We start from the raw sequence: 12,679 nt of genomic DNA on the forward strand, positions 1-12,679 counted from the left end.
ATGGGTGGTTCTGTTGGATTCACTAATATAAAAGCTTTTTATTTCTTCACACCTTAATTTTTCTTCTCAGCTCTCTGCAGCCCTCCAAAACACCTGTCATGGCCCCTTTCTCCATTTTCTTTTGTGGCCCCCTTGAAGTATCCCAGTACCACTAGGGGGCCATATGGTCCCCAGTTGAGAACCACTGCTTTAGAAGAATGCAAAGAGACCTTTTTGAAAATGAAACCAAGCATTGTATTTGCTTTTTCGACTACTGCTGAACAATGTTCAGAAAACCTACGCTGCTCATCAATGAGAATTCCCAAATCGGTGACCCTAGTTGCATCGGGGGATAGTGACACCACATTCAACTTGTAAGAGGAAACGTGGGTTGTTCGAACCAAAATGAATGACCTTTAATAATTATACAACCCCTTGCAACATGAATGGCATATCTGAGTATGACATTTTATTTGGATACTTTGTCTAATTGGTAGTATGCCTCGAAGATTAACAGTTCGCCAGTACAATACCATACGCACCATTATATAATCACCCTGTATATTTTCCATAATGAATGACAATAATAGAGTGGGCCTCATTTGTAATAAACATGGATATAAGAAATTTTTTCCACATCCCCTCGATCACATATTGTTCGTTTGTATTATTTTGATTGCTTACAGCAAATAGCTAATTTCACAGAATTACGCCTACTAAAAAGGTTGGAAATCTCATTTGCAAAAGCATTGCTACTATTGATAGTGTTCTCCTCAATATTAGTACTGTTCTGGCTTTACTAAACTCGTGATAAGTCTCTTGGGGTGATTTTGGGTTACTGTACGAGATAGAATACACAGTACTCATAGAATTGTAAATTTACTTTGTGCAGCTTTTTTTCGCATCTTGTTTACCTGACAGAAACCCTTGCTACTTAAGGGTTTTATTTTTGAAAAATCTGACACACTAAAACACTTAAAGCAGGGCATTTATCAGAACCTTTAATCGGAAAAAAACTGTCACTACCCAAAATTTTTTTGGAGAGATGAGCCATCCAAAATTATCTTTACTTCAACTTTTCCAAGACTTGAAGCCTTTCCATGCTGGTGGACATGCTGACATTAAGTCAAAAAATGTTTCACCTAAACTTCAATTCATTAATCAGTCATAGAAAATTTCAGGCAGAAATACAAATTCTTCAGTTACCATGGAAGTCTGGGATTCATCAAGACTTGTTTTAGATCGCATTTGCTAGTTGTGTTTTAGACAGTTGTAATGCTTTTATCATTTTTGAGATAACCTTGAGGAAGTTTAAGCACAGAAGATCAGGCCTATACATTGCCTATTAAATGTTATTTTTCATTTTTTAAAACATCAAGCATCATCAGAATCACAAAAAGCTTCTATTAAAGCAGGAATCAACACCATCTCATATGGAAGAGAAAATTGCCTACTAAAAATCAAGTTAAGAAGTGGGTAACCCCAGTTCTCAACTTGATTCTTAACAGAAGAAAAATTATTCTTAGTTAAGGATTTGTAAAATTCTCTCTCGCTTCTTAACTAAAGATCAAATCCGTAGTTAAGAAGCGGATTCTTATTAAGTCTATTTCTTTGATTCTTATTAAGAATCAAAAGGTAAGTATTAATCCCTTGTACTGATGAACAAATAATGTTAACCTAAGTGATAATAAAAGTTAAATTAGTGTAAATAATTTATACTAGTTTTTCATGATTATTAAATCATGATGTAAGTAAATGCTCAATTTTTCATATATTTTTATATTAATTGATAATCATCTGAACACATTCAAGTGATTGATATGTTCCCCCATATAACCTTGATTTTCCTGGCATGCCAGGAAAGGACCGGTTTTTATGCTAAAAAAATTGGTGTCTTCCAAAATTTACAGCATGCTGGCTAAACGGGGAATACAGTACATAAAATTCATACTCACGTTCTTCACAAGACATTTTTCCCATTCCACATTTTCTTCAACATCATAGCCATTATTAAGACATGTAGATTTATATTGATTTTGTCTTCCTTGTTTGCAATATGAAATATTACTTGACTGTCTTGAAGTGAACTGATTATCAGGAGACTCTGGAGCTGAAGTAGTAACAAATTGATTTTCAGAAAAAACTATTTCAAGGTTTGAGCATTCTTTTGATGGTTCATCAAAAACTTCTGACACCTGTGATGAGGCATGTTTGATTATGCCACAAGGTGAATCACTTGAGTCTTTATTATTGGAATTCAGAAAAGCAACTTTCGCTCTGGGAATATTTGCCTCATCCATTTTTTCCTGTGATGATTGCTTACTAATAGGATTTTGCAAAGAGAGTTTTTTTTTCTTAAGATTCTCTTGAAACAAGATGTCCAGTTTTGCTCTTTCTTGACGACTGCAAGAATTATTTATAAACCTAGCTATAAGGCCTTTATTTAGACTATTAGTATTTACTTTATAAACAGGATTGTCCACTTTGTCTTTAGTGATTGGCTGCCTGCTCACATCTGTAGTAAAATATTGGGAGTATAGCTTAGAGTCAAGATCACCATTTGAATCAGCATCTATATTTTTCTTTATTTCATCAGTTATCTTTGTTTGCATTACTGATTTGAAGTGCAAATTATTTGGCTTTTCTAATAGCTGTGTAGGTGACACTGAGTTTCTGGTATTGTCTTTTTTGATACTCTCATTCAATTTGCTAGGTTTTTCTGATTTTACAGATTCCATTACATTTTCAACAGGAGAATACTCACAGGATTTATGAATATTACCTACTGATGCATTTGAGTCATTATGAATTGCATCTGAATCTTTTTGAATCGCAAAAACATATTTTTTTGTAAAACGTTGGTTTATTTTTTGCAAACCATATTGATTAGTAGGAACTGATGTTTTTATGTCATCATGATCAGTCAGTTCTGGCTGGATAGCTCTACAATTTGATTTTTCTGATCTGTTCTTATTTTTTTTCTTTTCAAATACTGCCACTTCATCTCTTGTTTTTTTAAAATTTTCTTGCGATTGAGAACACATTTTTTCCTTGGTTCTTTCTCTAAAATTTCTTGCTGATGAACGAGGCCTTTGGCATTCATAATTTTCATATCTACTATATGTTCTTCTATCATTTATAAATCTTGGAGAGTCATCAAAGTAATATCCTTCAAAATTATCATCATTATCCCATTGTGCATAGTTATATTGCCTATAAGGCATATACTTTGGATAATGATTAAGGTGTCTCCTCTTCATGATGCATCCCAAATGTTATTCAAGTCTGAATAATATAACTACTTCTTCTTTCACAAACATTCATGCTAAAAATTGAAAAATAAAAATTTCATGAGTTAGTCTATTTCTTAGGACACAAAAAGTAATGTACAATAACTAAAATATTTTAATCTCTTAATGTACAGGAGCGAGATATCTCGGCTCTGAGAAGATGGAAGAAATACATTCTAGTTCTCTTTTTTTCCAAGACTCTTCACTGGTAACTCTGTGAACATGATTTTTCCATTTATCTCAGCGCATTGCCTTTTCTTCTTTTCTCCCTCACTACAGTTTGATGAGTAAAAAAAATTATATTACATACATAGGGAAAGGGTGACTGGGAGAGGGGGAAGAAAGAATGAAGGAAACCTGCTTCTCACATCTTTCTTTCATTTCCTATATGATAGCATTAACACAGTATAACCCCCCCCCCCCCGCTAATGAAATCAGTTGCTTTATAAAATCAAATTGCTCAAACGGAATCAAATCAGCAAATCAGTACCAATTACATTATAAAATCTCTGCTTATTAAAATCAGTAGTTTGTTTTGTCATTAATCTGTTTTGTCATTTTTGTAAATTTGTTACTACTTTAATTTTATATTTTTTCCTGTTCTAATTGTGATTGCAATTTTTTATTTTTTGCTATTTGTATTTATCTTTATGCTATTGTGAATTTTTGTTATTTGTAACAATTTCTTTTTAAATGTGTTTTATTGCATGTAATATACATTCATAATTTATATATTAATAATGAAGCACCTGACATTGCTTAGTCCCTCATCCAGGGCAAAGGCTAAAATTGACAATTGTCTATAGAGCCTGGATAGCCTTTTCTTGTTCAGTGTTCCACTGCATGGAACACCCAACTTGACTAGCTTCTCAAACCATTAAATTCAATTATAAATGGATAAAAATAGGTTTACCATTTACTTTGAACTTTCCTTTTCAATCATAGATGGCACCACTACGCAAGGCAATTCACGATCTTCAGCTGTGATGCATTATTTAAAATCCTCATATTTACAAGAAATTTTGTATATATTTTTTGTGATATAAAAAAGATTGCTTGAAAAAAATGTCTAGGTTATATCGTTGGCTGTACTCTAAACTATTTATTTTATATTATTTTTAATTTTTTATGCAGGAAACATATGAAGAATTGTTGAATAAAATAAGGATTTCCATCAACTGGAACACTGCGCCACTAGCTCCTATCATATTACACAACCGAACGCGATGACGAGATGAAACATCTGTGTTTACGTTTTCTGTTTTTCTTTGTGGGGAATGAAGTCAAGCAGTCAGATGCTGCGAGGGAGGGTTGGTTGTCTATAAAAAAACAAGAAATATATATTCCATTTGTAGGAAATGTGATCCTATGGAATTTGGTGGGGGAGGTTTCAGGCAGGGATGATTTTATCAGTAGCTCGAGTCACACTTACTCAGAGCTGCACAAATTATTTTTTGCTCTCGCTGGTTGTACATTTTATAAAATTGTGTAGATATTTTTTTTGTACACATATATATATATATACGTAGCTTATTTTTTCTGTATTGTAAGTATAATTGTAGTTAATCTTTTTTATTAATTATTAATCATTCTGTAAATGGCGCGGAGAGGTCTGCTAAGTCTTCCAGAAGCACTGACATTACTTGAGGAATTGCCTTTGCGTAGCGAATGGTTTGTGCTTTCACCAAAAGGGTCTAACATGCTTCAAAAAATTTCATGAAGCCAAAAAATAGACTGATTGCAAATATTTGGCACATAGGACTTGTATGTATGTATGTAAGAACTGTAAATATTTATCCCATTTTTCATAAAAAATCATATAAACAAGAATTTTTTTTCGGGGGAATGGGGTGTAAAGTAGCAGGCCTCCCCGTGGCTGAAGTTGGTTTTCTGTGGTTCTCAACTTCAAGGCACAAATGTGAGCCGATCTCTTCTCGTTTTAAAAAGTCTCGCCACAGAGAGCAACAGACCTAAAAACAGTACAAATTGTAATCCAATCATAACACATCACTCACTTCACTTCTGATATATAGATGGCAGCACTGAAAAATCAAACAGAACACTACATACGCACTCAGACTGTTAGGTACACAGTTACACTTCCGGCACAACTCACTAGGCAGTAAATCGCCCAGAGATGGTGATAGACCCGAGTTGTGCTCGGATTGAAAGAAAGAAAGGCCTCCCCATGATGCACCCTGGGTCATGCTAAATTTGCTACACAGGTATAATAGTGTTTTTTCATTCATATGCAAAAGCTTCTACTCATTTACGCGCTTCACTGAGATGCTCACTTAGACACACTTTTCAGAGCTCTAGTGGCGCAGTGTTCCAGCTTATGGAACACCCACAGTATCAAAACGGTAAGTGCAATCTTTAGAAAATTATACCTGCGTACTCCTTTGGGCCAAAGTAGACCGCCTACAACTTTTTTTTGTTGAAAATCCAACTTTAAAGGGTAGTGCGCAGAAAAGGGTTAATAAAATCAAAATAAGATAAGTAATTTTAGTAAGCAGTGAGTACTGTACCCATTTTTGAGATTTATCTCTGGCGCTTCAAATATGGGGTGCAAGTGACGGCATGGTAAGATGCTTGTTTTTTCTACCACCATGAATGTGAGCATCACATTAGGTCTGTGGGTTCAATGCCAGAAAATGGCAATGAAAAGTTCTTTCCCTATTAAACCTGAAGTGACCTCTCAATATACCCACACCAAAAGTACCCTCGTCCAAGAAGAGGACAGAAGTATAACTTCTTTAGAGAGAAAGATTTCTGACCAACCTCGATCGGTAGTGAATTGCCATATGAAGGTTTTAAACAGCTGCCTCATGTGAAGATGAATTTAGGAAAGAGAAAATTCAACTGTCCCATAGGTGGAGATAGACTTGAAAATCTGAGATAGCAAGGCTATTATTACTGGGTGGGGGCATGATGATGGTGTCAATTAATATATACACACATACATTGGCATACGCAAAGGGGGATTTTGGGATTCTAACCCCCCCCCCCCAAGCCGAGATTATAGTGCAGGAAAAAATGTAAAACCCCCCTTGAGAAAATTCTGCTACGCCTATGTACACATAAGCGTACGCAGTCGACTCCACCTTTGACCTTGGTGAGGCAATGCCCCATATCTCCACCCATGGAGGACCTTTGTGGGGAACCCATGTCCTCTCACTTGCGGGTGAGCATCTAGACCACTAAACAACAAAGGCAACAAATATCTCAATCTTTCCTTAGAGCTTGTGTGCACTGAGTGGGACCGTCTTGGACAGTCGGACCTAATTCAGGCCAAAGATCACAATTTCTGACACTGCCACTATATGTCGACTTATGAGGATGATGAAATTCATCTTCGCATCAGTCAGCTGTTTAAAATCTTCGTATGGATAACGGCGAGTTTCATCATCCTCGGAAATAACCATATGGCAATATGACCAGAGATGATGAATGGTGGAAAGGAAAGCTACTGTACATTGCTCAAATTTTTCGCCGAAAGTCTGTAAGTACAAGGATAAAAAGAAAAATAGTTTGAAGTGTATGGGTCATTCCCAAAAAAGTGTACAAACCGTTTCCAAGACTTTACAATTTTTTTTACAAAATTTCAGCACTCTGGTAGTAATTAAAATTTTTTTTCTAGTCCTTCATTTAATTCTCTGTCATATGGCATTTCTTAATTTGCTTCAGATGGTGTGTAATTTTTTTTAAAATCATTGTTTGTAGCAAAACCTCAAAATCTGGCTGTCCCAGCTTTAAAAAAGTGTTAAACAAAGAGACGGTGCACGACCTGGAATTTTTTTTTTTCCAAATTACTTGAAATCACATTTTATACATGTGCCATAGATGAAAAAAATTGACAAAATTTTGAAAAAAAAATTTTTTTATGAAAAACTATTTTTTCATTTGTGTCCCGAAATTTTTCCCATTTTAAAATGCCCACTCTGTTATGGTTATTTGGGAAATATATTTTTATACCAGATTAAATCTGATAACACTTTTGAGCTCATTGAACGGTTCTCTTTTAATGCTTAATCAACAATTTTGGATTCGACTTTTGCAAAACGACTTAATATTCATGTTGTGTTTAGTATCAGATTTTTCAATATTGAATGTACACTCTGTTATGTCATTATCATAAATAATTAAGATTTTTTTTCCATCTATATCAACATCCAGTGATGATACATGGAGATATGCTTCAAAATATAAAAAAGTTTTCACCAATCATTTTAATTTTTAATGAAAAAATAATAATTGAAGCTAATTTGTCCACTCTGTTACGTGCCCACTCTATAAAAGTCTTCCAAAAACTCAAGCAACACATCAGAATAGAAACTATGATTTAAAGCAAAGTTTTCCTAGTTAAAAGGTTTTGAAGGCTTAAGTTAAATTTAATAAGTTATCTATTCAATTTAAACTCTTTACAACGTTGTCCATCATGTTATTTTTTCAGTTAAATACGAAAGTTAAGTAGTACAGATCGTCAAAGTCACTGTCAAAGGCACAGATCCAGGGAAATGTGTTATAAGGGGAACTTCAGTATGAGTAAAAGTAGTTATATGACAACAAAATACATTCTGTATTTTATAAGACTGAACCATCATCTTCTCATATTATTTTGTTTCCAGGCTCTGATCCCCCCTTCCATTTAACTCTGGATCACTAATATGAGAGGCATAAACATGAGATTTATACCAACATCAAATTACTATTCAATTTCAACAAAAAACTTTGAAATAAAAGAAAAATCACCCTGATGATATAATATACAGCTGAGAAAGTCCAGTGTCCACTTTGACCAAATTTTAATAATTTTAACAGACCAAAATTCAAACTATGAGGGGGGAGGGGCATATGTTTTTTGAATTTGCTTATGAAGTGGACATTTTTCAAAGGTTATATAGAAGTCTGGGTCACCTATCACATTTTGTATACAATTTTTGAGAAAACAAAAGTGTATTTGCATAGCCTATTTAGGATATTTGAGATATCTTTCTCTCAGTTAAACATTTCTGTGCACTCTGTTACAATGGTATTTATTCTGTTACAATGATGTCCAGTCTGTTAAGGAAACATTTTTGCAGTTCACAGGTAAAAAAGTTTAAGAACACTCCAAACTAAGATTTTAAATTGTAAACTACTAACCCATTGTCTGTCAGAAATAAAAAGTTTTGATTTTGAGTAGCTAAATATATGCAAAAAATAAACTTTTCTATGTGATATTTTAAAAAAATCATGAAAAACCATCAAAATGACCCAAAAAAAAATCAAAAATTTTTTAATACTGCTTTTGTTTTCAACTATGTGTAAGAAATAAGCTGATTTCATTATTTTAAGAAATAAAAACAGCAGAAATAATATTTTTTATAGCGATATTTTTCATAAAAAAAGTGGGCAAGATTCATAACTTTCAGTCATAAAACCCAAAAAATTAAATATTAAACTTGAAGTCATTGGCTACAATTTCAACTCAATTTTATTTTGAAAATTCAACTTTGAATTTTTCATTTCAAAAATGTGGAATGCACACTTTTTTTTAGGAATGACTCATATATTGAAAGAAGAGTATGTGAGAATTTTCACAATTTTTAAAAAACAATTGCGATGGCAACTGCTGAACCTAAATTATGATTTTTAACAATAAGATACTGATTAGGATCACCGTGCAAATAATTTACGTTAATTTCACGTTGATAGAGCATTATTGTTCCAGTACTGTATATTTGATGTAAAATGGAAAATTTAGAGACCTACATCCAGCAGTGGATTGAAAATAGTTGATAATGTGTGATGACTGTATAGATATAAGCCAACACATAATATGAAAAATAATTTGATAAATGAAAATATGGGATTACCCATATCTAAAGTAAAGCAGAAAATAGTGGGGGGAGGGGGGGAATCTTCTGCAACCGGGGCAAATATATTTGATTAAATAGTAAATATATGTTGAAATTTTAGGGGCCCCAAATTGATGAGATCCATGGCAAATGCCAGGCCGTCTTAAGAACATCATTGGTCCCCGGGTCAAGTGATTTTTCTCAGGCCATACCTGGAAAATTCTCAAAAAATTAAACTACTTCTTGTTTCGGTGAGGTCTCTGGATGGATCCATGCGTTAAGACGGCACTGGCAAATGCCCCACTTGCCCATGTGAAAATTGAGCCTGACCATATCCTAATACAATGCAAACGATTTTGCCCCTCTCCAAGAATTTTTTGCAGCCAATCCACCACTGATACTCAACCCAGTATATAATTTCCTGTTTTCTAATTGTTTCCAATGTTTTCTATTTTTTTTCTTATTTTTATGTATTTTCGAATGTGGCATCTTGTTTTTTGCCTTATCGAAATCGTCATTATCTGGCCAAAAAGATGCTCTAGTTTTCGAAAAATAAAATACACTTATTGTGGGACTTCTTCCCTTTTAATTTCTAAAAATATGAAGTGATTGATGCAAAATAATACCAAGTACTCACCAATCAGTATTAACTCAACAAAGGCAAACATCACGCTAGCTAATACATTCCATCCTAATTAAAAAAACAACAATAACCAATTAAGTGAGTAAAATTTTCAATCTCATTTTGTATATGATTCCAGTTCCCGGAAGTTAAATATTCAGAACAGTATACCATACTTGTGAGAAGACCAAGGGCAATTAAAGGCCATGGATTATTACCAATGGGATACATTTCAATTGGAACATAGCGAGGCGAGTCAGTAATAATATTACATTACCAACATATCAAGATTGAAAATATAATTTTGGTTGTAGAAGCAAAAACTATTCTTCATTACTTTTTAAAAAATATATAACTGTATACAAGAAAGATTTTATCAAAAATATATTTCATCTCTTAGCAATACAGCCACATGCAAGGAGCTCACGTTAGTAAACACCATAATCAAGACGGCTGGAACTAAAAATTGTTTTAAGCCACAGTTTTAGTGTCTACAAGACCAATGTGACCATACATCCCGTATTTTCCAGGATAGTCTCCAGTGTTTTTTGCTTTCTTTCCCACTGAGGAAACTGGTGTCCTACATGGAGGAAAGAATAACAGGAGGTGACATCAGGAACGAAAATTGAAGCCGTTGTGGCAACCCTATGGGCTGACAAGTAAGCCCAAACAAACCGCTCTTTTCCCTATACTTAACACGTGTTTTGCCGGATCGAATTCTTTTAAAATATTAATAACTAAATAAATTTAAGCACCATGACCATTTAATGCGTCTTCAGGTAATCTACATGATCCAATAAAGGGGAAAAATAAAATCTTATCCTTATATAAGGGGTTGTTACATTTTTAATTTATTTTTGAAAAAGGGGAAGATCATTTTTCACTCTCGACTCGTCATAAGTTTTTAAACTAAATCACACTTAAGTTTTCATTCAACTTCATTAAGTTTTTATTCAACTCAGTTAATAGAATATAATATAAAGTTGAATATAAGTCAACTTAAGTTTTTTAACTTAACCAACTAAATCACTTGCGCACTTGCCAACTAAAGCCGTGTAAACGGCCCTTATCGTCTGCATACATTGTATCGTACTTGGCAACTAAAAATTAATACCAACTAAAGCACTTGCCTCGTGTAAACAGGCCTTAAGTTTCAATCAATTTATTTAAATTTTTTTACTTCAATTTCATGCTATTTTTCATCATATTTTAAAAAAATATTCTAAATTTTTTTCTGTAAGTGAATGTATTAGAAATATATATTTTTTTAAATTAAGGCAAACTTATCTAAAAAGTTTTTTAAATATCATTTTTTATTTTTTCTATTCTTAAATTTTGTGTAGTTGTTGGCTTTTCAAAATTAATAATAATTTTTTTCAATTCTAAATATATTTTAAGCAACAATGCAGCCTAAATAATTCCCCATTATTTTTGTCAACAATATTACATTTGATATAATGATAAATACAGTAATTCATATACACTGCTGGCCACCGTAAATGCAACACCCTGAAGGAAGCATGCAAATAATATGAAGTTTACAACATGCATTAGCGGAGGTGAGATATGCAAATGATTAGAATTTCAGCGCAGACGCACATCACGCGCGCCTGTGGCGCCACTTCAAAGCGCTATTTAAGGCTTGGAGATTTCGACGATTTGAAGTACGGCAATTGTGTTTTTCTTGTGGTTGTTTCAAAAAAACGATCAATTATGCCTCGTAGAAAACAGCGATCATCTTTTGATCAAGTATCCGAGTTCGACAGAGGAAGGATAGTGGCCTACCGAGATTGTGGATTATCTTTCAGGGAAATCGGTAGTCGTGTTGGACGAAACCAAACAACTGTAATGCGGATATGTGATCGTTGGATGCAGGAGGGTACGACGGACCGACGTGTTCGATCGCATCCACCTCAGTGCACCACTTCACGTGATGACAGGCGTATTGTGCGTAAGGCAGTGACGGATCGCTCAGCCACATCACGAACCACAGCACATTCAGTCTGTACCGCATCATCCAGTGTCTGTGCGTACCATTCGACGCCGTTTACAGCAGAGTGGTCTGTCCGCAAGACGTCCATTGCTTCGTCTACCCATGACGCAGAACCACAGACGTCTCCGCCGCCAATGGTGCGATGAAAGAAGGATGTGGACGGCACAATGGAATGAAATTGTCTTTACTGACGAGTCACGCTTCTGTCTGCAACACCACGATGGTCGGATTCGAGTCTGGAGACACAGTGGAGAGAGAATGCTGAACAGCTGCGTTATGCACCACCACACTGGTCCTGCACCGGGTATTATGGTATGGGGCGGTATTGGATATCACTCTCGCACTCCTCTAGTACGCATTGCCGGTACTTTAAAAAGCCAGAGCTACATCTCCGAGGTGTTGGAGCCAGTTGTCCTTCCTTACCTTCAGGGCTTGCCCACAGCCATATTTCAACAGGATAATGCGCGACCACACGTGGCACGCATTGTCCAAAGGTTCTTCGTCAATCGCCAGATTGAATTGCTTCCCTGGCCAGCTCGCTCTCCGGTTCTTTCGCCGATAGAAAACATGTGGTCCATGGTTGCTCAACGATTGACCCAGATTACATCCCCAGCTGTCACACCAGATCAACTTTGGCAACGCGTGGAAGCTGCTTGGTCTGCTGTACCCCAAGAACACATCCAAAGTCTCTTTGAATCAATGCCGAGGCGTGTGGCAGCGGTGATCTCCAACAATGGCGGCTATTCTGGCTACTGATTTTGGCAGGAACCACACTTCACAGAAGTCTATAAATTTAATCATTTGATGCTTGGTCAACATGTTATCTACAAAATAAATATTGTTGCGATATCTCTTGTCTTTCTTGGTGTTGCAATTTGGGTGGCCAGCAGTGTATATATATATAATTATGTTAATTACTAATTATACCTTGATAAATTAGAATTTATTATAATAT

The 12,679-nt window shown here is 34.8% G+C and overlaps 1 protein-coding gene across 3 annotated transcripts in view; it reads right to left on the reverse strand.

The window, feature by feature from the left end:
- LOC149065775 (uncharacterized) overlaps window positions 1-10,192 on the reverse strand; it is a 73,063-nt gene extending 62,871 nt beyond the window's left edge. The window contains exons 1-3 of one of the 3 annotated variants that reach the window (XM_089253604.1): window positions 9,908-10,192; window positions 9,747-9,800; window positions 1,935-3,304 (exon numbers count right to left, since the gene is read on the reverse strand). In XM_089253604.1, coding sequence (XP_089109730.1) covers window positions 1,935-3,239 — 1,305 coding nt within the window. In that variant the 5' untranslated portion in view covers window positions 3,240-3,304; window positions 9,747-9,800; window positions 9,908-10,192. Of the gene's footprint in view, window positions 1-1,934; window positions 3,305-9,746 lie in introns of all 3 variants that reach the window. The other 2 variants (XM_089253605.1, XM_089253603.1) reach the window with 2 other exon arrangements.
- Between the last annotated feature and the right edge of the window lie 2,487 nt (window positions 10,193-12,679).

Source organism: Pholcus phalangioides, unplaced genomic scaffold (assembly GCF_987345545.1).
Source record: "Pholcus phalangioides strain wild (caught in Gottingen) unplaced genomic scaffold, Ppha-v1.0 ptg000039l_1, whole genome shotgun sequence".
NCBI lineage: Eukaryota > Metazoa > Arthropoda > Arachnida > Araneae > Pholcidae > Pholcus > Pholcus phalangioides.